The following is a 26,529-nucleotide window of genomic DNA, read 5'->3' on the forward strand; positions in this document are numbered from 1 at the left end:
ACTGACCATCCATGATATCAAAATTATTGTTTTAACCATGTGATGATTCGATACCGTGTTTGTTTACAAAAACAAGCGTATATTTTGTGTTCTCATGGAGTGTGACAGTTGAACTAAGCTCATGAGGCATTTATAAGTTATATTCTTCAACAATGAATGGATATATATACTACCGTTCAATTTTTTTATGTATTTATTTATTTCACCTTTATTTAACCATGTAGGCCAGTTGAGAACAAGTTCTCATTTACAACTGCAACCTGGCCAAGATAAAGCAAAGGAGTGTGACAAAAACAACAGAGTTACACATGGGATAAACAAACATACAGTCAATAACACAATAGAAAATCTGTATACAGTGTGTGCAAATGAAGTAAGGAGGTAAGGCAATAAATAGGCCATAGTGGCGAAGTAATTACAATTTAGCAATTAACACTGGAGTGATATATGTGCAGATGAGGATGTGCAAGTAGAAATATTGGTGTGCAAAAGAGCAGAAGAACAAAAACAAATATGGGGATGAGGTAGGTAGTTGGTTGGATGGGCTATTTACAGATGGGCTGTGTACAGCTGCAGCAATCGGTAAGCTGCTCTGACAGCTGACGCTTAAAGTTAGTGAGGGAGATATAAGTCTCCAACTTCAGTGATTTTTGCAATTCGTTCCAGTCATTAGCAGCAGAGAACTGGAAGGAAATGCGGCCAAAGGAGGTGTTGGCTTTGGGTACGACCAGTGAAATATACCTGCTGGAGCGCATGCTATGGGTGGGTGTTGCTATGGTGATCAGTGAGCTGAGATAAGCCAGAGCTTTACCAAGCAAAGACTTACAGATGTCATTTAGAAATGTCCTTGTTTTTGAGAGAAAAGCACATTTTCTGTCCAGTAAAATAACATCAAATTGATCAGAAATACAGTGGGAACATTGTTAATGTTGTAAATGACTATTGTAGCTGGAAACGGTTGATTTTTAATGGAATATTTACGTAGGTGTACAGAGGCCCATTATGAGCAACCATCACTCCTGTGTTCCAATGGCACGTTGTGTTAGCTAATCCAAGTTTGTCATTTTAAAAGGCTAATTGATCATTAGAAAACCCTTTTGCAATTATGTTAGCACAGTTGAAAACTGTAGTCCTGATTAAAGAAGCAATAAAACTGGCCTTCTTTAGACTAGTTGAGCATCAGCATTTGTGGGTTCGATTACAGGCTCAAAATGGCCAGAAATGACTTTCTTCTGAAACTCGTCAGTCTATTCTTGTTCGGAGAAATGAAGGCTATTCCATGTGAGAAATTGCCAAGAAACTGAAGATCTTGTACAACGCTGTGTACTACTCCCTTCACAGAACAGCGCAACCTGGCTCTAACCCGAATAAAAAGAGGAGTGGGAGGCCCCGGTGCACAACTGAGCAAGAGGACAAGTACATTAGAGTGTTCTCAACTGGCAGCTTCATTAAATGGTACCCGCAAATCACGAGTCTCAACATCAACAGTGAAGAGGTGACTCTGGGATGCTGGCCTTCTAGGCAGAGTTGCAAAGAAAAAGCCATATCTCAGACTGGCCAATAAAAAGAAAAGATTAAGATGGACAAAATAACACAGACACTGGACAGAGGAACTCTGCCTAGAAGGCCAGCATCCTGGAGTTGTCTCTTCACTGTTGACATTGAGACTGGTGTTTTTTGGGGTACTGGGTGGTTGTTTCGGGTAATGAAGCTGCCACTAGAGGACTTGTGAGGTGTCTGTATCTCAAACTAGACACTCTAATGTACTTGTCTTTTCTTTCAAAAACAAAGACGTTTCTAAGTGACCTCAATCTTTTGAACGTTAGTGTATATATAATTTATAAATCCCAAAATGGATGAAGCAACTACAGATGGCCCCTTTAAGTCTATAAAAAGTGTACGAGTTTGAATATGTGTCCATTCGGCCTATGGATTTATTTTTTATCAGCATTAATTGTATTGAAAAAAGTACCACTTTTATTCCATAGGCTGGGATCCGCACTATGCAGCTGTTTCAAGAGCTCATTTTTCACTGGCTGTCCACTGGTTTCAAAAACAATGATTGATAGGCAGCTAAAACTTTTTTTTTATTCAACCATTATTGGGTTCAAATGCACATTGATATTTTTTTTAATTGAAACTTTATTTAACTAGGCACGTCAGTTAAGAACAAATTCTTATTTACAATGACGGCCTACAGTACATCGCCAAAGCCGGACGATGCTGGGGCAAATGTGCGCCGCCCTATGGGACTCCCAATCACGGCCAGTTGTAATACAGCTTGGATTCGAACCAGGGTGTCTGTAGTGACACCTCAAGCACTGAGTACCTTAAACCGCTTGTGCCACTTGGGAGCCATCCACAACAACCACAATCCGTAAGGCACAAATAGCTAAATGAGAGAGCAGCAGTGTGATTCACATCAATGCGCTATGTAGATATCAATAATAAGTGATATCCATATCGCCGTAGACTACACCATTGCTGTCATCTTCACCTCCAAGCGTTTATTCAAATTAGATCATCTTTGGATGCTGACAGCAGTCACACCATTGGAAGACATCGCTTGGACTGTAGCCTACAAAAGCCTGTTCCTGCTCTTTTCCCGCGATCCATCAAACACATTCGGTGTTTCATCATAGTGGTCTCTGACTTGTGGTCAGATTCGCTCACGTTGAACAAATTTAAATTTGAGCCTTTTTTCAATGCTGATTTGAATGTCATTGAGAAAACTGAGAAATGTCAAAGATTTTTTTGCAAACATTCTTTCTGAATTTAAAAGTAATCCTCAAAGTAATCAACTAGTTTTTCAAAAGTATATGTAATCTGATTACAATATTATTGCTGGTAATGTAACGGATTACAGTTACCATTTTTTGTAATCCCTTACATGGAACGGATTACATATAATCCGTTACTCCCCAACCCTGGCTGTTAATGGATCCTCGCTGTACAGCCGCGACTGAAGCTGGTAAACAGATAGACAGGTGAATGGAATTACTGGCAGAGCTGTTTCAAATCAAATCACATTTTATTGGTCACATACACATGATTAGCAGATGTTATTGTGGTTTCGACAGTGCAGCAATATCTAACAAGTAATCTAACAATTCCACAACAACTACCTAATACACACAAATCTAAGTAAAGGAATGGAATATGAATATATACATATAAATATATGGATGAGCAATGACCGAGCGGCATAGGCAAGATGCATTAGATGGTATAAAATACAGTTTATACATATGAGAGTAATGCAAGATATGTAACATTATTAAAGTGGCATTATTAAAGTGACTAGTCTGTATGTAGGCAGCAGCCTCACTGTGTTAGTGATGGCTGTTTAACAGTCTGATGGCCTTGAGATAGTCTCTCGGTCCCTGCTTTGATGCACTTGTACTGACCTCGCCTTCTGGATGGTAGCGGGATGAACAGGCAGTGGCTTGGGTGGTTGTTGTCCTTGATGACCTTTTTGGCCTTCCTGTGACATCTGTAGGTGTCCTGGAGGGCAGGTAGTTTGCCCCCGGTGATGCGTTATGCTGACCAGACCACCATCTGGAGAGCCCTACACTTATGGACGGTGCAGTTGCCGGTGTGAGGAAGAGGAACCGTCAGATGTCTTTGTTACTTGTCAGGATGGGTGTCGGACGTTAAAGAGCACATCCGGTACAACTAATGAGATTCCAATTTGATAAATGCAGGTATAATAGGAGCAGAGTAGGTTTCTGCCCAACGTTTGTACTGCCATGTCTTCTCTGAAGTGTGTCTGTATAGTTGGAGTGTGAGGAACTCACTTTAGAGTGCTCAACAGACAACAGTCAAAACAGGGCTCGTGATGGAGAGTAGAGAAAGGGTGAGGCTGTGACGCTAGCTAGAGCAGCGGACTGGGGTGGAGAATGAATGACCTATGGCTCTCACCATTCATCAATGTGTAATATGCAGCTATATATATCTTGATACTCAGCTCTGTCTTGGAGAGAAATGTTATTATTTATCCCCCAGACTGGTGTCTTCAATCAGAAGTCAGGCACACAAGATCACTTTACAGACACAGCGCACTGAGCAGGGATCATGATCATTTAGCACTTTGATCCAAAGTGAATCCTCAGTTTTGACCAGGGTTCCCCGAATGCCGGTCCGCGGGGGATTTTATTTCTCCCCCCAGGTTTTCTGAGCAAATAAATCAACTTTTTAAAATGTTTATTGTTGGAACGTAAAAGACTATAATAAACATTACTCTCACAGATGTTCCAAAATAATAAAAACATTACAAATGTCATGTTATGTATATATACAGTGTTGTAACGATGTGCAAATGGTTAAAGTACAAAAGCTCTCGCTTTCTCTTACTCTCCAATTCAATTGATGTAGTGTTTCAGGTTTCAGATCGTCCACCAGCACTGTGATGTAAAACAAATGTGGGTGTGTGTGGCAACGAGTACTACATTTTGCATAGTAGTCAGCATCCTCATCACCCTGACGTTCATCACCCTGACGCTCATCACCCTGATGTAATTGCAGTCAGACGTGGCTAGCTTTTAAAAGTAGATGTCTTTATACGCCCTTAATGGTTGTGTCTCATTTAGTGCTTCCTCAATACATGGGTTATGCAGGGGATTAGAGAGACGGAATAAATAGCATTAACAGCACCAGAGATGAGATTATAGCTCATCAAGATTCCAGGGCTATGTGGAATCACCTTCTGATGTGTTCATACTAGGATGCTATGCGGTGTAGCTTTTACCACAGGAGGTTGGTTGTACCTTAATTTGGGAGGACGGGCTCGTCGTAATGGCTGGCGCGGAATAGGTGGAATGGTATCAAATACATCAGGCACATCTACTCCATTCCAGACATTATTATGAGCCATCCTCCCCTCAGCAGCTTTTACCCACGCTATTCCCTAGATAGTGCACTACTTTTACAAGGGTCCATAGGGCTTGGGTCATAAGTAGGCCACTATATAGGGAATAAGAGGCCAGATGTAGCCCAACACTTGTTCTATCCCTAAAAATGCTCTGTTCCCCCTGTCTGTTTGTGTGGAGGAGCACATTAGCATGTCCACAACACCCCCTTCCACAAATTATACACCAATTAAAGAGCTCCAAGGGTGTAATTGGCTCATTAGCTAATTGGAAATGTATGAATGGAGGACCTTTTTCAAATGGCCAAACGAGCACTAATGGCATATTTCGAATGCAAAAACCTTTTCTCTCCTCTCTCTTTTTTCTCCAACCCTCATTCTGTTTTTTCTTTCCCTCTCATTATCCTCAGGCCCTATTTATGTTTTTTTTTTTACCCCCATACATTTTTTGGGTGACTTTTACTTGAGTCATTTTCTATTAAGGTATCTTTACTTTTACTCAAGTATGACAATTTAGTACTTTTTCCACCACTGGTTATTTTCTTAGTTACGGCAGAATGGTGCGATCCATTTGTTCTGTTCATCTTGTTATCTCTTTACCTACTTATGGTTTCTGTTGTTTAGCAGCACATTGGCTTGTCGATTGTCTCCGCACCGTTTAGAAAGAGAGAGCAGAGCTGGTACAAGAATGAGACACCTCTAACATCACTTATACCCCTCAATGCAAAGTGATACCTGATGGAGGCTCTTTCTTTTTCTAGACTAGCTTTATTTCCCCCTTGCTGTTCTTGTATTTCTTAACTTGCCCTGACATCGTCTGCCTCAGTGTATGTCTGCCAAACCAGCCTTAGTTTTATTCTACAGAACCAGCCGTGGCTTTTGTTCCCCCTCAGTGTTAGTATCTGGACAAATGGTGTTGTCTCCTCCCCTCCAACCTGTAATTATAAACCAACCAGGTGTAGCTATTGTAGCTGAGGCACCCTGCAGGACGACGAGGTTCACTCACCCTCAGCCTCTCGTTCTAGATCCTTTATTTACCCCGATTAACCTAGCTGTTGTTAGCGCTGACCACAACACACCCCATCCGGCCACCAGTGCTGTGCTACCCACTCTCTGCTCTCTCCAGACTGACCCCAACACAGCCCATCCTGCCACCCACTTCACACTCTCTCCTCTACCCTCCGGCTTTCTCCAGCTAAGCTGTGATGATCGTGATGAGTAAGAGCTGGCCCGGGGTCAGGGTTGTATAACGGGGTCACAGTTAGGGCTCTAGTAAATCTGTATCGCTAACTCACAGGAAGCTACGAGATAAAACTGGGAACAGCTGTTTGTCTAATGAGGAAAGAAGGGATAAATGCATTCAGCACGCGATTAAATCATTCATCGTTCAGAACATAGGCTTTCTTTCACAGTTCCTTATTCATATTTACTGGGAACAAGAGCAGAATGTGATACGGAATTTGAATATAAATATAGGAAGCTATGAATGACTCAACAAACATTTTTACATAACAACAGAGAAAATAGAAAAAGTACAAGATATTTCCTGAAAATCTTAACAATTTGGGATTAGCACAAAAAGCTCAACCGAGATTGCCTTCGGTAGGTCAGTTCTTATCTCTGTAGTGGTTGTTTCTTTCTATAGCTAGGTCCATCTTGGGGAATTATACACAGGCGTGTAGTGCTAAGCCTGGTAAGACCTTGAGGCTCTGCACTGCTCTATGGACTTACTTATTGATGTAAGCAATTACAAAACTGTGTTCTAAATGTGGTAAATAAAATAGACATGCTTTTTATTTTACATGAGTGTAGGGGTTAATGTTTAGGTTAAGGTCTGACACTGTAGTTCAGACTGTCGGTTTATCTGTCTGTCTGTCTGTCTGTCTGTCTGTCTGTCTGTCTGTCTGTCTGTCTGTCTGTCTCTCTCACTCTCTATCTCTTTCTCTATCTCTTTCAATTCAATTAAATTCAAGGGGCTTTATTGGCATGGGAAACATATGTTTACATTGCCAAATAAAGTGAAATAGATAGTAAACAAAAGTGAAATAAACAATAAAAATGAACAGTAAACATTACATGTCATATCATGTCTATATACAGTGCTGTAACGATGTGCAAATAGTTAAACTACAAAAGGGAAAATAAATAAATATGGGTTGTATTTCCAATGGTGTTTGTTATTCACTGGTTGCCCTTTTCTTGTGGCAACAGGTCACAAATCTTGCTGCTGTGATGGCACAATGTGTTATTTTACCCAATATAGATATGGGAGTTTATCAAAATTGGATTTGTTTTTTAATTCTTTGTGGGTCTGTTCTCTCTCTCTCTCTCTCTCTCTCTCTCTCTCTCTCTCTCTCTCTCTGATTGCATCCATTGTGTGGCTATGTCTGTGTGTAGTTATCAACATAGTTAGTATACGAGTTAGTATACTACTAGTTAGTATACTACCACATTGTGGTAGTTATAATGATGAAACACTCTGAAGTGTCAATAAATACTAAATGTATGTAAATCAGAAATGGCACCTGTCATGACTGTCCTGTAAGAATCAGGTTACAGTAGATAGTTAGTTCTACAGAGATATTGCTCCCTCCTGCAATCCGGGAGGTATAGAGGGATTGATGTTTTTTTTTCTGTGGTGAGCCAGGTTACTGAGTTAATTGTTACATGATTAAATTAATCAAGTAATAATAAACATAGTTTCTTTTTCGATAAATAGCATGTCATCACATTAACGATAACAACGTCACGACACACCCTATTCCCTATATAGTGAACCCATCAGGCTCTGATCAAAAGTAGGGCACTATATACATTCTTAGAAAAAAGGGTTCCAAAAGGGTTCTTCAAACAGTTATCCTATGGCGACAGCCAAAGAACCTTTCTAGGTTCTAGATAGTGCCAATTTTCTAAGAATGTACTCAATAGGGTTCCAGACACACCCTGGGGGTTTCTCCAGGCAGGGTACGGTGGATGGTAAACCTTTAGGTTGGAGGTGAAGGGTTAAAGTTCAGTTGCCTGATGATGCCATTAGAGAAGATGCGTAAGGTGATACCGAATCAAACTTATCACACCACTGGGCTGCAAGGGAAAAGATTAACCATGACCCAGAGGTCATCATCTAGCAGTGTGTGTGTGTGTGTGTGTGTGTGTGTGTGTGTGTGTGTGTGTGTGTGTGTGTGTGTGTGTGTGTGTGTGTGTGTGTGTGCGTGTGTGTGCGTGTGTGTGAGAGAGTGATTAAACTAGAAATAAAGTTAAATTGTTTGATGTAAAATGTGGCCTGATTCAGGAAACTAGGCGTTTCGCACGTCTCCACTTCAAAATGTTTTTTTTTTTGTTGCAGAAATGCCATCTTGAACATGTGAACTTTCATGCGCCTTAATAACAAACTTGTTTGCCATCTGTAAATACAAATAAAATTGTTAAATTACGAGCCTTGTTGGTTAAGCCACAGAAAAAGTGAGCAACCTTCCCACTAGCCATGATTGGCTGAGATAATGAGTGGGCTGGACATGCCGAGGGAGGAGTTCAGAAGCGTCTGCCATAGAAGCTTGTCAGTCTGTGTTTGTAATCCTGTCGAACGCTGCATGTAAAAAATATATATATTGTGTAGTGGAGCTGCATATATGTTGCTCCACTTTCTGGAGGAGCACATTTTGAGTATGATAGCTACAGGAAACACCTGTCTTCGGATTACATCTTCAAACTAAGGGCAACCGTGGCATGGCATTCCTGACAGGGAAACACACCCATGCACGAGGATGTATAGTGGCTTGCGAATGTATTCACCCACCTTGGAATTTTTCCTATTTTGTTGCCTTACAACCTGGAATTAAAATAGATTTTTGGGGGGTTTGTATCATTTGATTTACACAACATGCCTACCACTTTGAAGATGCAAAATATTTTTTATTGTGAAACAAACAAGAAATAAGACAAAAAAAGAAAACTTGAGCTGCATACTGTAACTATTCACCCCCCAAAAGTCAATACTTTGTAGAGCCACCTTTTGCAGCAATTACAGCTGCAAGTCTCTTGGGGTATGTCTCTTTAAGCTTTGCACATCTAGCCACTGGGATTTTTGCCCATTCTTCAAGGCAAAATTGCTCCAGCTCCTTCAAGTTGGATGGGTTCCGCTGGTGTATCTTTAAGTCATACCAATTGGATTGAGGTCTGGGCTGCCACCTCCATGCATCACTGTGGGGATGGTGTTCTCGGGGTGATGGGAGGTGTTGGGTTTGCGCCAGACATAGCGTTTTCCTTGATGGCCAAAAAGCTCAATTTTAGTCTAATATGACCAGAGGACCTTCTTCCATATGTTTGGGGAGTTCTCACGTGCCTTTTGCCAACACCAAACGTGTTTGCTTATTTCTTTCTTCATGCAATGGCTTTTTTCTGGACACTCTTCTGTAAAGCCCAGCTCTGTGGAGTGTGCGGCTTAAAGTGGTCCAATGGACAGATACTCCAATCTCCTCTGTGGAGCTTTGCAGTTCCTTCAGGGTTATCTTTGGTCTCTTTGTTGCCTCTCTGATCAATGACCTCCTTGCCTAGTCTGTGAGTTTTGGTGGACGGCCCTCTTTTTGCAGGTTTGTTGTTGTTAATGTAATTTCATAATTCCAATATGTTTTCATTAATTGAATTAACTTAGTCTATTCTATGAGAATTTGTAAGATTCTTATTTGCATAAAATAGACAGAGACCAGTCTAATCAAAATGAGATAATATTATTTATTCTCGGAGCGTGCTCCCATGAAACCACGAACAACAGTTTATATACAAAATATGATGTCATAGGTTATTTATTCTAATTCCTCCTATCGACAAGGACAGAACAGGTTCAATAGTTTATTCCAACCCACTAGCTCACTCACTGCAGATACACACTTATCTAGATTAACTTCTGGAATCTTCACCTTCATCCATCACTATTTAGAAGACAGTTCCAGATAATGGAAAACCCAGAAAACACTCTCTGCCTTAGCTAAACATCCCGGAGCTAAGTTGAGTTGGTTCAACCATAGGTTAACGATCCTTTCTGCTTACTTAAAACCCACAATTCCAGTCTTCTCCAACCTAGCTGGAATGGTATTTATTTAATTTAATTACCCCCTGTTTCATGCTCTACAATCCCTTCCTTATGAATTCATATTATTAATCAGATATAATAAAACAGAGTATAAGTTTCATTAGTTATAGTTCTATTTAAAATGTAGATATTGTTTAGTCATTATTCATAAAATTCCTAACAGTTGTGGTGCCATGTTCTTTCCATTTTTTAATAATGTATTTAATTGTGCTCCGTGGGATATTCAAAGTTTCGGATATTGATGGCAATTTTCTGATAAAGATGACAATTCTCCACGTGACTATAGGGCTGACAAGAGTGGCGTTGACCTCACGGCAGGCACAGGATGGACTCTGGTTGACACTCAGAGCTCCTGCTGGGTAGAGATGATCAGGCACAGTTTTGGCCAGCCAAGGAACCTGCCATGCCAGTGGAGGGGAGTGGGATGGAGGCTGCTGCAGGGTGGCTGTTGGGACTGTCCTGTCCTGTCTTGCATGGGCATTGCCCAACATCAAATGAAGGAGAGATGGATAAGGAAAAAAGTATAGGAATGGACACCACTATGGCCACCTTTTCTCCATTAAATACCACTAGGCCAGCCTAGGGGACACTGAGAAAGAAAAGTGGTGAATTGCTTGGCAGGCAGTTAGGACTGACCTTGGCCTTGTCTGACCGTAAGAGTGATGGATGAGGAAGGTTAGTGTGTGAACAGGCTCTTCTATGGCCATCTTTTCCAAGTGAAAATCCTAGGAGAATTGGAAACTGTAGCGGGGGCAAGTAGGGTGCTAGATTAGTTTGGTCTGGCCTTGCCTAACCACAAAACAAGGTCTGATGAATGACAGAATCAGCTCCTGTACATCGATAAAAGGATATCGATTGCCACTCCCCTTAAAAATGTATAGATGAGTTACAATACGTGCCAGAGATACTGGAGACTGCTTTGGAGGATTTAGCAGAGCAGTTGGGATGCGTATCTTGTCAAAAGTTTGGACAAACCTACACATTGAAGGGTTTTTCTTTATTTTTACTATTTTATACATTGTAGAATAATAGTGAAGACATCAAAACTATGAAATAACACATATGGAATCATGTAGTAACCTAAAAACTGTTAAACAGACAGAGAGAGAGACAGTTTCATCATAGCGCTTGATGGTTTTTGTGACTGCACTTGAAGAAACTTTCAAAATTCTTGACAATTTCAGGATTGACTGACCCTCATGTCTTAAAGTAATGATGGACTGTTGTTTCTCTTTTCTTATTTGAGCTGTTCTTGCCATAATATGGACTTGGTCTTTTACCAAATATCTTCTGTATACCAACCCTACCTTGTCACAACACAACTGATTGGCTCAAATGCATTAAGAAGGAAAGAAATTCCACAAGGCACACCTGTTAATTGAAACACACTCCAGGTGACTGACTACCTCATGAAGCTGGTTGAGAGAATGCCAAGAGTGTGCAAAGCTGTAATCAAGGCAAAAGGTGGCTACTTTGAAGAATGTCAAATATAAAAAGTTTCTTCAAGTGCAGTCGCAAAAACCATCAAGTGCTCTGATGAAACTGGCTCTCTCTCTTTCTCTCTCTCTCTGTCTGTCTCTTTCTCTGATTGTATCCATTTGTAGGTAGGTGTTCTAAAACGTTTGACCTGTAGTGTATATAGAGAGACTTATAAAGTAAAGAGTGTGAGAGGCAGAAAAGTGCCAGAGGGACCACAGTGCCAATGTGGTTGGGGAATGCCAAAGGGGGTGGTAGGAGGAAATTGCATTGGCAGAGAAGGGTATATTAGATTATGTTAAATCAATAACAAAGCACAGTTTTCCTCATCGGTTAATGCAAATTTTGAATTAACATTGCATTCTAAGTGGGTTATGCCAACTGAGACAACAAATGTGTTTGTGTGTGCCTAGCAACTGGATTGTGTAATTGCTGTTTGATGGAACACTCCAAAGACACGCTTGTGTTTGTGCGTGTGTTTGTGCGTGTGTGTCTGTCTTTCTCCCAGAGGAAAAGTTCTCAGATCGCGCATAGCCTTGGCCCCGTTTGTGCTAGCGTGGAGAGGGAAATTAAAAAAGGCCTACAGCAGCCCTCTTCTCTCTCTCTCTCTCTCTCTCTCTCTCTCTCTGTCTCTCTCTCTCTCTCTCTCTGTCTCTCTCTCTTCTCTCTCTGTCTCTCTCTCTCTCTCTGTCTCTCTCTCTTCTCTCTCTGTCTCTCTTCTCTCTCCCTCTCTCTTCTCTCTCTGTCTCTTCTCTTCTCTCTCCCTCTCTCTTCTCTCTCTCTCTCTCTCTCTCTCTGTCTCTATCCCTCTGTCTCTCTCTCTTATCTCTCTGTCTCTCTCTGTCTCTCTCTCTCTCTCAGTATTCAACTGGATAATCTCTTATATTCCCTCGCTCCCGCCCCAGGTCTGAAGCTTTACTCTCCAAAGAGTCTGTTGGTGGGTTTTTACATCTCCCTATCTCCAGTAGACTGTATTGGTGCCAAGTACTGTAACTACCCAGTAAACATGCCCACATTGGCATCAGGGGGCTGTCACCCGCATTTGAGTTTTAGTGAGATCCATCTGGGAGTGGTGGCATTGTGGGGGGCTACAAATAGATACCGTATTTATGTAAAGAGAGCTACTGTATGAGATGTTCAAATTGAAACATATCTTATTTTTTTAAAGTTATGTTCCTAACATGTTTGATAAGATTAGTATAGATTTTCTCAGGAACCCCGCATGGGGGTCTGACCCCAAGTTTGGGAACCACTGTACTAACCTCTCTTTCTGCTTGCTCTCTCGCTCTCTCTCGCTCTCTCGCTCTGCTTCTCCTGCATGGATTGCAGCCTGCCTCACCACTGAGCGCCACATCACTGTCTCTCTCAGTAACCTACTCTATGCAAAGCAAAGTTATTATGAGAACTTAGTAGCCTATCTTTTACAGATGTGATTAGAACTCAGTCAGATCATGAATATAAGCATTCTGAGCTTTGATCAATGCTGGGAGCAATACTTAGATGTTGACCCATAATTGATTTTTCTAATTGTGTACGTACAGTTGAAGTCAGAAGTCATTAAAACTAGTTTTTCAACCACTCCACAAATGTATTGTTAACAAACTATAGTTTTGGCAAGTCGGTTAGTACTTGTGCATGACACAAGTAATTTTTCCAACAATTGCTTACAGACAGATTATTTCATTTATAATTCACTGTATCACAATTCCAGTGGCATCAGCAGTTTACATACACTAAGTTGACTATGCCTTCAAACAGCTTGGAAAATTCCAGAAAATGATGTCATGGCTTTAGAAGTATCTGATAGGCTAATTGACATAATTTGAGTCAATTGGTGGTGTACCTGTGGATGTATTTTAAGGCCTACCTTCCAACTCACTGCCTTTTTGCTTGACATCATGGGAAAATCAAAAGAAATCAGCCAAGACCTCAGAAGAAAAATTGTAGACCTCCACAAGTCTGCTTCATCCTTGGGAGTGATTTTCCAAACACCTAAAGGTATCAGGTTCATCTGTACAAACAATAGTACACAAGTATAAATAGCATGGGACCACGCAGCCGTCATACCGCTCAGGAAGGAGACACGTTCTGTCTCCTAGAGATGAAGGTACTTTGGTGTAAAAAGTGCAAATCAGTCCCAGAAAAACAGCAAAGGACCTTGGGAATATACTGGAGGAACCAGGTACAAAAGTATCTATATCCACAGTAAAACGAGTCCTATATCGACATAACCTGAAAGGCCGCTCAGCAAGGAAGAAGTCACTGCCTACGGTTTGCACATGGGGACAAAGCACATACTTTTTGTTGAAATGTCCTCTGGTCTGATGAAACAAAAATAGAACTGTTTGGCCATAATGACCATCGCAATGTTTGGAGGAAAAAGGGGGAGGCTTGCAAGCCGAAGAACACCATCCCAACCGTGAAGCACGGGGGTGGCAGCATCATATTGTGGGGGTGCTTTGCTGCAGGAGGGACTGGTGCACTTCACAAAATAGATGGCATCATGAGGGTGGATAATTGTGTGGATGTATTGAAGCAACATCTCAAGACATCAGTCAGGAAGTTAAAGCTTGGTCGCAAATGGGTCTTCGAAATGGACAATGACCCCAAGAATACTTCCAAAGTTGTGGCAAAATGGCTTAAGGACAACAAAGTCAAGGTATTAGAGTGGCCATCACAAAGCCCTGACCTCAACCCTATGGAAAATCTGTGGCCAGAACTGAAAAAGTGTGTGCGAGCAAGGAGGCCTACAAACCTGGCTCAGTTACACCAGCTCTGTCAGGAGGAATGAGCCAAAATTCACCCAATTTATTGTGGGAAGGTTGTGGAAGGCTACCCAAAACGTTTGATCCAAGTTAAACCATTTCAAGGCAATGCTACCAAATACTACTTGAGTGTATGTAAACTTCTGACCCACTGGGAATGTGATGAAAGAAATAAAAGCTGAAATAAGTAATTCTCTCTACTTTTATTTTGACATTTCACATTCTTAAAGTAAAGTGGTGATCCTAACTGTCCTAAGACAGGGAATTTTTACTAAGATTAAATGTCAGGAAAACTGAAAAACATAGTTTAAATGCATTTGGCTAAGGTGTATGTAAACTTCCGACTTCAACTGTATATATATATATATATAAAATAACCAAGGTCCGGACCTCATTGTCCTCATATTTAGTTACGGCCATGACCGACATGATGTGGGCCCAGGGCTAAAATAATGTCCTCATGTAGGCTGACCACATTGGGCTCATCGGCTTCACATTGGCCCTATTTGTACCCAATGTGAGCTCATGGTATTATCCACATGTGTTTCGCCCACCATGTGCCAATTTGCCCATACGTCCATAGCTCTGTCTATGTGGTGACATTTTTCGGAACTGCACATTGCCTCTTCAAGGTATGTTGTTTAGCACCTATTATAACTTCACAACTGTTGTTCTAATAGGTGTAGAAAGTATAGCGATAGATATGAGGAAGTAGAAATGTCAGAAAGTGATATCGAGATGGGGAAAAGGACAAGCAGAGGGGAATAGTGAACAGAGTAAAGATGGAAGCACAGTGGAAAAGTCGGAAGGAGAGAAATGTCTTTGAAGTGGCAGGCAATTTTTGGAAATATTTTTTTCATGAAGCATAGGCCTCTTTCCCTTCCTTCCGTAGCCATTGGACCGGAGCAGCAATATCATTCATTCTAATACCTGGAATATTAACTGGAGGAGACAGTAATGGGTCATTCCACGGTAACGAAATTGCACTGAGACTCAGATTTTTTTGCATCTAAAATGTATGCCAAACAAAAAACGATTGATTTAAAATTTTAACAAACCATACAAATCCATGCTCAAGGAATATTTTTAACAATTTACACTGAAAATGTTACCAAAACAAGTTTACTGTAAAAACTGTGCAGATGTTTGGTAACAGAATTTAGGTAAAATCTCCCTCAGTTTTTTATGTGACCATGTCTAAACACTCTGTATCAAAGATGTCTGTAGAAGAATGAGGTGTCAGCTATGACATGAATCCTTGACTTTGAAAAAACATATTTTGGTTATTGAACTACAGTAAGTGAAGGGGAATTATACCTGGTAATGGAATTGCGGTAACAGAATTTCGTCATTGGTCCCTAAGCTGTACTATACAGAAATGCATAATTATGGGTATAAATGTCATTCTCTTCATAGTGATGTATCCTGAATAGGTAAACAAAGGTAGGAATATCCAATATCCTCCTCTGCATATTTTGGGTATTATTCTTCACACTGGCTATTATTTTTATGAGCTCAGCCCCCAAACAAGACCAAATCTGAACCAATCATAAACGTCTATGTTTCACAAGTTTGGACATCAAAGTATAGCACAGTAGAGCTCAGTAGTGTACAGTAGTGTACAGTACGGCACGGCACAGTAGAGTTGAGTTGAGTTCAGTACAGTAGAGTTCAGAACAGTACAGTACAGTAGAGTAGAGTTCAATGGAGTACAGTACAGTACTGTACAGTAGAGTAGAGTTCAGTGGAGTACTGCTGAGTAGAGTAAATTTCAGTATAATACAGTACATTGTAGAGGGAGAATGGCTGGTCTGAGGTAAGGCCTTGCATCGGAACAATTTAGACTGACGATTATGAATATTAGTACGCAGGCTAAGGTGGAAATTAACAGCCATTCAAAATGAGGAGCGAATCTAGGAGAATGAAAAGTACATAGTGCATGCTAATATGCTAACCCTAACCAGCTACTCCCCCGTGTCCACTGCACAGTACACATACTTTATTTTGTCTTGGCAAAGTGGGAGTGACTTGACACAATGATTGTTTTCACAAGGCAATTAGGAGCCGTGTACCTTTTCTCATTCAATTAGCTTGGTGACGAGCGATCGAGTGAGTCAGCTCTGAGACCCCATGGCTTAGCTTAGCATCCTGCGTGCTAACAACACAACAGATCTGTCTGAGAAATCGTGCTCATATCACTCTAGTTTATATATTCTTCTACTAAAGATACATCCTCTTTCTATTCTCTCTACGCCGTCTCTAAGTCCCTTAATATTCCATACTTGTCCTCAAGTCAATCTCGACTTCCTAGTCATTACCGAGCAGAAATCTCCTTTAATCTTGGTTGACCCGTGTGGTGGGAATAGTGCAGTATAACACAGGAAATTAGACCCAGGGAAAAGGTAATGAGATGTGATTCAATGAGCAAATGTATTTGAATGATAGCAGGTGTTTGTTTTTCGGTGGATAGTTGTGTCTGTTTGATTGATATGCAAGGTAGGATGATAGCAGGTGTGTGTTTCTAGTTGGGTGGTTGTGTCTGTTTGATTGATATGCACGGTAGGATGATAGCAGGTATGTGTTTCTAGTTGGGTGGTTGTGTCTGTGTGATTGATATGCACGGTAGGATGATAGCAGGTGTGTGTTTCTAGTTGGGTGGTTGTCTGTTTGATTGATATGCACGGTAGGATGATAGCAGGTGTGTGTTTCTAGTTGGGTGGTTGTGTCTGTGTGATTGATATGCAAGGTAGGATGATAGCAGGTGTGTGTTTCTAGTTGGGTGGTTGTGTCTGTGTGATTGATATGCACGGTAGGATGATAGCAGGTGTGTGTTTCTAGTTGGGTGGTTGTCTGTGTGATTGATATGCAAGGTAGGATGATAGCAGGTGTGTGTTTCTAGTTGGGTGGTTGTGTCTGTTTGATTGATATGCAAGGTAGGATGATAGCAGGTGTGTGTTTCTAGTTGGATGGTTGTGTCTGTGTGATTGATATGCAAGGTAGGATGATAGCAGGTATGTGTTTCTAGTTGGGTGGTTGTGTCTGTTTGATTGATATGCAAGGTAGGATGATAGCAGGTGTGTGTTTCTAGTTGGGTGGTTGTGTCTGTTTGATTGATATGCAAGGTAGGATGATAGCAGGTGTGTGTTTCTAGTTGGGTGGTTGTGTCTGTGTGATTGATATGCAAGGTAGGATGATAGCAGGTGTGTGTTTCTAGTTGGGTGGTTGTCTGTTTGATTGATATGCAAGGTAGGATGATAGCAGGTGTGTGTTTCTAGTTGGATGGTTGTCTGTTTGATTGATATGCAAGGTAGGATGATAGCAGGTGTGTGTTTCTAGTTGGGTGGTTGTGTCTGTTTGATTGATATGCAAGGTAGGATGATAGCAGGTGTGTGTTTCTAGTTGGGTGGTTGTGTCTGTTTGATTGATATGCAAGGTAGGATGATAGCAGGTGTGTGTTTCTAGTTGGGTGGTTGTGTCTGTTTGATTGATATGCAAGGTAGGATGATAGCAGGTGTTTGTTTTTCGGTGGATAGTTGTGTCTGTTTGATTGATATGCAAGGTAGGATGATAGCAGGTGTGTGTTTCTAGTTGGGTGGTTGTGTCTGTTTGATTGATATGCAAGGTAGGATGATAGCAGGTGTGTGTTTCTAGTTGGGTGGTTGTGTCTGTTTGATTGATATGCAAGGTAGGATGATAGCAGGTGTGTGTTTCTAGTTGGGTGGTTGTGTCTGTTTGATTGATATGCAAGGTAGGATGATAGCAGGTGTGTGTTTCTAGTTGGATGGTTGTCTGTTTGATTGATATGCAAGGTAGGATGATAGCAGGTGTGTGTTTCTAGTTGGATGGTTGTGTCTGTTTGATTGATATGCAAGGTAGGATGATAGCAGGTGTGTGTTTCTAGTTGGGTGGTTGTGTCTGTTTGATTGATATGCAAGGTAGGATGATAGCAGGTGTGTGTTTCTAGTTGGGTGGTTGTGTCTGTTTGATTGATATGCAAGGTAGGATGATAGCAGGTGTGTGTTTCTAGTTGGGTGGTTGTGTCTGTTTGATTGATATGCAAGGTAGGATGATAGCAGGTGTGTGTTTCTAGTTGGGTGGTTGTCTGTTTGATTGATATGCAAGGTAGGATGATAGCAGGTGTGTGTTTCTAGTTGGATGGTTGTCTGTTTGATTGATATGCAAGGTAGGATGATAGCAGGTGTGTGTTTCTAGTTGGGTGGTTGTGTCTGTTTGATTGATATGCAAGGTAGGATGATAGCAGGTGTGTGTTTCTAGTTGGGGGTTGTGTCTGTTTGATTGATATGCAAGGTAGGATGATAGCAGGTGTGTGTTTCTAGTTGGGTGGTTGTGTCTGTTTGATTGATATGCAAGGTAGGATGATAGCAGGTGTGTGTTTCTAGTTGGGTGGTTGTGTCTGTGTGATTGATATGCAAGGTAGGATGATAGCAGGTGTGTGTTTCTAGTTGGATGGTTGTCTGTGTGATTGATATGCAAGGTAGGATGATAGCAGGTGTGTGTTTCTAGTTGGGTGGTTGTCTGTTTGATTGATATGCAAGGTAGGATGATAGCAGGTGTGTGTTTCTAGTTGGGTGGTTGTCTGTTTGATTGATATGCAAGGTAGGATGATAGCAGGTGTGTGTTTCTAGTTGGGTGGTTGTCTGTTTGATTGATATGCAAGGTAGGATGATAGCAGGTGTGTGTTTCTAGTTGGGTGGTTGTCTGTTTGATTGATATGCAAGGTAGGATAATAGCAGGTGTGTGTTTCTAGTTGGATGGTTGTGTCTGTGTGATTGATATGCAAGGTAGGATGATAGCAGGTGTGTGTTTCTAGTTGGGTGGTTGTCTGTGTGATTGATATGCAAGGTAGGATGATAGCAGGTGTGTGTTTCTAGTTGGGTGGTTGTGTCTGTTTGATTGATATGCAAGGTAGGATGATAGCAGGTGTGTGTTTCTAGTTGGGTGGTTGTGTCTGTTTGATTGATATGCAAGGTAGGATGATAGCAGGTGTGTGTTTCTAGTTGGGTGGTTGTGACTGTTTGATTGATATGCAAGGTAGGATGATAGCAGGTGTGTGTTTCTAGTTGGATGGTTGTCTGTTTGATTGATATGCAAGGTAGGATGATAGCAGGTGTGTGTTTCTAGTTGGGTGGTTGTGTCTGTTTGATTGATATGCAAGGTAGGATGATAGCAGGTGTGTGTTTCTAGTTGGATGGTTGTCTGTTTGATTGATATGCAAGGTAGGATGATAGCAGGTGTGTGTTTCTAGTTGAATGGTTGTCTGTTTGATTGATATGCAAGGTAGGATGATAGCAGGTGTGTGTTTCTAGTTGGGTGGTTGTGTCTGTTTGATTGATATGCAAGGTAGGATGATAGCAGGTGTGTGTTTCTAGTTGGTTGGTTCTGTCTGTTTGATTGATATGCAAGGTAGGATGATAGCAGGTGTGTGTTTCTAGTTGGGTGGTTGTCTGTGTGATTGATATGCAATGAAGTATAAATAGCACACAGTATGCATTTTAAGTATGCAGATGAAATAAGTAGTAGGTAAATCAGATGTTGGTCACGGCCCTTGACTTCCAGCCTGATCGTGAAGTGGCAGAGGATGCCATGTACTGTATATGTATGGAGGCTGCTGAGGGGAGGACGGCTCATAATAATGGCTGGAACGGCGCTAATGGAATGGTATCAAACAAATGGAAACCACATGTTATATGTATTTGCTACCATTCCACTTATTCCTCTCCAGCCATTGCCACAAGCCCGTCCTCCCCAACTAACCCACAGTGTACTACATACTATTTATAATGTACTGTTTAGTAAAAACGAATGCAGTAAGCAAAAAATATCATCATACTAGGTTCATCCTACTGAGAATGGGTCATCTAATGCACTATTGCGTTGATTCCAGCCATGCGTTCATTTTGGTACAGCGCATCGCCTCAGCTGTTGTCAGACACACGTGGGTCTCGAAAGACGATTCTCTTCCTTAATTGTATGCAGTGAATTCTAATAGATCAAAAGCTTAAATTAATATGACATCCTGTCATTTAAAGCATACAACATTTCTAAATTTCACATACTATAAAACAATTTTTTTTCACATACCCAAAATGTCTACTATTTAGAACACAAATACAGGTATTGTGACACGGCCAAGCACTTTTTAACTCAAATGCAATTTTAAGCACTAACCCTAACCTTTACCTTCACACTAACCCTAGCTTAATGTGCACACCCCGGTTCAACCCTAACCTCAAACCTAACCCTAGCCACAATCCTAACCCTTACCCTTTCCCTTGATAAAGGACCAATAAGCTAATGTGTTGTGGTCTCTCTCCTCTGTAGGGAACGTGTTTGTGGTGAGCCTGGCCTTTGCTGACCTCGTGGTGGCCTTTTACCCCTACCCATTGGTGCTCTACGCCATCTTCCATGACGGCTGGTCGCTGGGAGAGACACAGTGCAAAGTGACTAAGACCTGTTTGTCTGTGTGCCTGCCTGCCTGCCTGCCTGCCTGCCTGCCTGCCTGCCTGCCTGTCTGTCTGTCTGTGTGCCTGCCTGCCTGCCTGCCTGCCTGCCTGTCTGTCTGTCTGTCTGTCTCTCTGCCTTTCTAGCCCTGTTTATACCTGGTTCTAACATGTTATTTATCTTGATCTTGACCACATTCTGATTGTGCCCACATTTTTATACTGGTGTAGATGATTATAATACAGATTGTCATTTGACTATGATTAGATCTTCCTGACCACCTCGGGAGGTAGTCAGGCACTCATTGTGTCTGGATATCTTACAAATATAGACGTAGCTGGACAATGAAACCATTTAACTCATAATAATCCTGCCTTCTGAAATCATTTACAGGTGGCACCATTGACTTATGGCATCCATATGGCTTAAAATAAATCAATATTATTTTGAAAGAATAGCTGTCAAATAATTTGCATACAGGGAGGGACGAGTAAATATGGTCACAATGCGGAGACATATTTCTGAAAATGTGGGCAAATTCAGAATGTGGACAAGATCACGACAAAGGCTGAATGTTAGAACCAAGTATAAACAGGGCTTCTGTTTTTCGCTCTCTCTTTCTAGGTCAGTGGTTTCCTGATGGGCCTGAGCGTCATTGGCTCCATCTTCAACATCACCGGCATCGCCATCAACCGCTACTGTTACATCTGCCACAGCTTTTCCTACGACAGGCTGTACAGCTACCGCAATACCCTCTTACTGGTGGGGCTCATCTGGCTTCTCACCATCCTGGCCATCATACCAAACTTCTTCGTAGGGTCGCTCCAGTACGACCCCAGGGTGTATTCGTGTACCTTTGCCCAGGCCGTCAGTACATCGTACACCATCACCGTGGTGGTGATTCATTTCTTTGTGCCCATAGCCGTGGTTACCTTCTGCTACCTGAGGATCTGGATCCTGGTCATCCAGGTGAGGAGGAAGGTGAAGTCAGAGGTGAAGCCCCGCCTCAAACCCAGCGACATGCGCAACTTCATCACCATGTTCGTGGTGTTCGTGCTCTTTGCCATCTGCTGGGCGCCGCTCAACTTCATCGGTCTGGCCGTGGCCATCGACCCAGAGACGGTGGCGCCACGGATCCCCGAGTGGCTGTTCGTGGTCAGCTACTTCATGGCGTACTTCAACAGTTGCCTTAACGCCATCATCTACGGCCTGCTCAACCAGAACTTCCGTAAGGAATACAAACGGATTATCATGTCCATGTGGATGCCTGGTCTGTTCTTCCAGGAGGCGTCACAGGGGGGTACAGAGGGTATGAGGAGCAAGCCCTCGCCCAGACTGGGACTCAACAACAACGATCACGTCAAGGGAGAGGCTTTGTGACGCTGACTCCAAGGTTCTTCTCTCCTCCACTCCTCTCCTACACTCCTCCCCTATGGTGTTGTTGGACTTGTTTCTTTTTTCTTCTCTCTCTCTCTCTCTCTCTCTCTCTCTCTCTCTCTCTCTCTTTTCAGTCATGGAGTCCCATTTCTCTCCTGTATCTCACTGACTGCACAGTTGTGCTGTTACCGAAGCCTCAAAGAACAGTCAGAATGGTGCGTATTAAAGAGAAAGACACACACAATGGTGTTGACTGATGCTAACTGACTGTGTTATTCACAATTCGAAGAGTGCCATTCATGAAGCATATATGTTCTAACTTATTATGTATCATGTCCTTAAGTATACACCTCAGGCTGCCTGCCTCCTCTCTGCTGCTGTAGCATTATGCATTTCAAAGTTTAAGCCCCAAAAGTATTATTGCATTTTTTTTTACCCCATTACGCCCATGACATTTTTGTATAAGACAGGGTATTTAAAGACACATTTGTTATCTTCACAGTTTCCTCTGTAAAAGTATTTATCACACAGTTTATTTTCTATATCGATATATCTATATCATTGTGACAATCATTATGGCCAGCGTACATTAGCGTAGAAAACAATTTGTAAAAACCCTATTGGTTGTAAATAACAAATAAGTGAGGGAGCATGCCAACGGTAGGAGCTCACAAGGTCCTACTACTAACTAGGCAATTGGATTGTCAAACGGTGCCTGATTTTATGCTCATGATCTCAAACAGGAGATTTACCAAAAACAACCCCTTTACAATTTAACCCAGTTAGTATGGGTTAACTCGTTAGGGTTGGAGTCAGCATATAGCGTTAGGCTTAGAGTTACACAAGGATATAAGACTGAATAGACAACTACATTAGATACATCAGCAGATTTGGTCATTTCTGTTGAGTCAGGAATGGGGTGCTGTGATGCCCCTCGACGGAGTGTCCTGGAAAAACCCTCGCTGGTACATTATAAGCACAATAAAGCTGTTTTATCTCGGACGACATTGTACTTATGCAGTTTACAGGTTTCAACTGTACTCTTAGTAATGCATGAAGACATGTGACCTATTCTATGCATTTTACACTTCATGTCATTACCTTAAAACACTACAGCAAACCAACTTACTCAATACGATATGTGAATAAGGACAATACTGTTTTTATGAAGAAGTTCATCTTAGTACAAATCAAGTGAATTAATTCAGGCCGTAATGACGCTGAATACCGTTGTTGTGATACTGTGTTCCGTGATGATGGAGAATGTGCATGATACACTTTGATGCTTTGTGTATTGTTTTGGTTGTTTGTTTTTTATTTTAGTTTTGCTTTGAAGAAACTAGGGTCTCTATTCAATCCGTATCGCGGAAGTTCAGCGTTACAGCGTGATTGAAATTTAAAAGCAATGTTCCCGCGTTAGCAGAGACTGCATTCACTGTACACACTGCATATGTTAGTTCAATTGGAAATGACCTTCATATTTCTATTGATGATCTTGTGAAAACTGCTGCTGAAGCTATCGATGATGTTGACAAAGATTATATGATGATGATGATGATGATGGTAAGAGGAAGATCATTCTTAATTGGCATGTATGCATGTGGATGCACAGGGAGAAGGAGCGCAGTGGTCAAGCTATAAGATTTTTTATTTTTTCATTAAGAGAAATACATTGTATTTATTGCTGTGATTTACGTATAAAACTGATGAAGAATATGCTTTTGAAGGGTTGTCAATGTAAAAGTTTAGATGTTAATAAAAACCTTTACTTTTAATAACTTTTCTCAGTTATTATTACTGCTTTTCAGACACATTGATAACAGTGTAAATAATAACTGAGATGGCTAAGACAATTCATTTAGAGGATGCAGATGCACTTTTGGAAATGGCTGGGTTTGTAAAATACACTTACATGTTTTTCTGTGCAGTGATGTGAAAACTACAGCTGCTGGTGAGAAGTCTCTCTCTCTCTTCCTCTCGCTCTCTTTCTCCTTGCTCTCTCTTTCTCACTCTGTTCTTTAAGCACTGTTTTTCATTCTTTTTTTTCAATCCCCTCACACCCTCTCCTCCTTCCTCTTTCTCTCGCCTTTCTCCCACTCTTTCTCTCATTATTTCCTGTCTGCTCTTAGCTATTCCTTCTCCGTTCATTCCACTGCTTGCCCCATGATTCTGCACATGCTCAGTACTTGAGGCCGCACTCTGTGAGCACTGGTTAGGGGTGGATGGGAGATTAATGCATACAAATTGCCTCTGTCAGCCCAAACATTGCTGAAGTTCCAGAGCACCCTTCATCTCCCTGATTTATTTATTTATTTGTTTATTTACATCCCCATTAGCTTTTGCAGAAGCAGCAGTTACTTTTCCTGGGGTCCAGTGTGTGTGTATGGGCGGGAGGACATTCTCCTGGAACATCTCACATTGGGTGAGACCTCACAAGTTCTGACAGACAGTACTGCTGCACTGGCCCAGATAGTGTGGCTATTTTAGGGTTTGTTCCAAGGTGCACACTTGTCACCTTTATTTGGTTTGTTCACATATGACATTGTGTTAACACACATCTCCAGGCAAAGTCTCTTCCATCTTAGTTATTCCACACACGCACACACACACACACACACACGCACGCACGCACACACACACGGACGGACGGACAGACAGACAGATACACATGTTTCACAGAGGGTAGTGCACAACAGAGGTGTTTAATTGATCTCTCAACGAGAGGCTGGCAGATTGTCATCGGTAAAAATGCAAATGACAAAGTCATTGCGGTGAGATAAAGCATCTGAACAGCCTGGAAAAAAGCTTGTCAGGGGGGGATTGCCATCGCTCAGCCCCCCTCCTCCCCTTGTGTGTGTGTGTGTGTGTGTGTGTGTGTGTGTGTGTGTGTGTGTGTGTGTGTGTGTGTGTGTGTGTGTGTGTGTGAAGAGATGTGGGCCTGCCTGCTAGACAGCAGCCTGAGATTTATGTCTTGACGCATCAGAACAGGAACAGACTTAACAATGGCAGGATTACATTTCTCTAACAGTTACGTCCGACCTGGCATGGACCATGGAAGGGTGGGTGGTGAGGTAGTTAGGGGATAAAGAGAAAGCGAGGACGGTAGGATGGCATAGAGTAAGCCATTGAAATATCAAATCAAATGAAATAAAAACATTTGTGTACACAGTTTAGCAGGTGTTATGACGGGTGTAGCAAAATGCTTTTGAACCTATTTCCTATCATTCAATGCAGTAAATGTCAACAAGCACAGAATAATCAAAAATCTTTAAATAAATCCAAAATGTTGTACAGCAGTAAATACATAAATAGTATGCAAACATTATTAAAGTGACCAGTGTTCAATGACTATGTACATAGGGCAGCAGTCCCTAAGGTGCATGGTAGAGTACACCCGGCAAGTGACTGAAAGGCAGAGTAGGGTACTGGACGGAGTAGGGTACTGGGCTGAGGGCAGGCTACAGGGCAGAGGCTGTCTAGTGGTGGCTATTTAACAGTCTGATGGCCTGGGGATAGAAGCTGTTTTTCAGTCTCTCGATCCCAGCTTTATGCACCTGTACAGTCTCCGCCTTCTAGATGATAGTGGGGTGAATAGGCCGCGGCTCAGGTGGATGAGGTCATTGACAAAACAGAGATGCTAATTTTAGGTCCCAAGAAACAAAGAGATCTGCTGTCGAATCTGACAATGAATCTCGAATTTTGCAAGATGTTTCTTATCTCAAATAAGGACCTCAAGTTACTCTGGACCATGATCTCTCTTTTGAACAGCCTTTTTACAACTTAGTAACATTGCAATACTTTTGTCACTTCAAGATTAGACTACTGCAATTCTCTACTCTCCGGCTACCCAGATAAGGCACTCAATAAACTTCAGTTAGTTCTAAATAAAGCAGGCCTTATTGTTCATACAATTTCCAAGCAAACAGCTGGAGGCAGGGCTTTCTCCTATAGAGCTCCATTTCAATGGAATGGTCTGCCAACTGTCATGATGTTGGCCTGGGGGTAGGTTTATGACAGTCATAAATACCTCTTCCCCCCTTTTTCCTCTCTCTACCCTACTGATGTTACATTTAAAAACCCTTGGTTAGCATAGAGATTCTGGGAACATCAGAAGGTGGGGGAAATTAACTATATTCTGGTAATCCGACCAATTGAACATATGCGGTGGTACTTAGTGAATATGATGTCAGTTCGGTTGTCATCTGAGACATTCTCATCAATGATAAGATGACAAACTCTTCAGTGGAAAGTCTACACATCAGAGTTATCGGATTCACATGGAATTGTTGTTCAATTTCAAATCAAATCAAATGTTATTTGTCACATACACATGGTTAGCAGATGTTAATGCGAGTGTAGCGAAATGCTTGTGCTTCTAGTTCCGACAATGCAGTAATAACCAACGAGTAATCTAGCTAACAATTCCAAAACTACTACCTTATACACACAAGTGTAAAGGGATAAAGAACAGGCGGGAGACTCTAGCAGCTCTGGAA

At 41.6% G+C, this 26,529-nt stretch overlaps 1 protein-coding gene across 1 annotated transcript in view; it reads left to right on the plus strand.

Annotated features, from left to right (window-relative positions):
- The window catches only part of LOC110507985 (melatonin receptor type 1B-B-like), a 66,823-nt gene extending 43,015 nt beyond the window's left edge, over nucleotides 1–23,808 (plus strand). Inside the window, exons 2-3 of the mRNA XM_021588412.3 lie at nucleotides 20,537–20,655; nucleotides 21,281–23,808. Coding sequence (XP_021444087.2) covers nucleotides 20,537–20,655; nucleotides 21,281–22,036 — 875 coding nt within the window. The 3' untranslated portion in view covers nucleotides 22,037–23,808. The remainder of the gene's footprint in view (nucleotides 1–20,536; nucleotides 20,656–21,280) is intronic.
- Nucleotides 23,809–26,529: the final 2,721 nt, after the last annotated feature.

The sequence above is a fragment of the Oncorhynchus mykiss genome, chromosome 27 (assembly GCF_057628025.1).
Source record: "Oncorhynchus mykiss isolate SJ-2025 chromosome 27, ASM5762802v1, whole genome shotgun sequence".
NCBI lineage: Eukaryota > Metazoa > Chordata > Actinopteri > Salmoniformes > Salmonidae > Oncorhynchus > Oncorhynchus mykiss.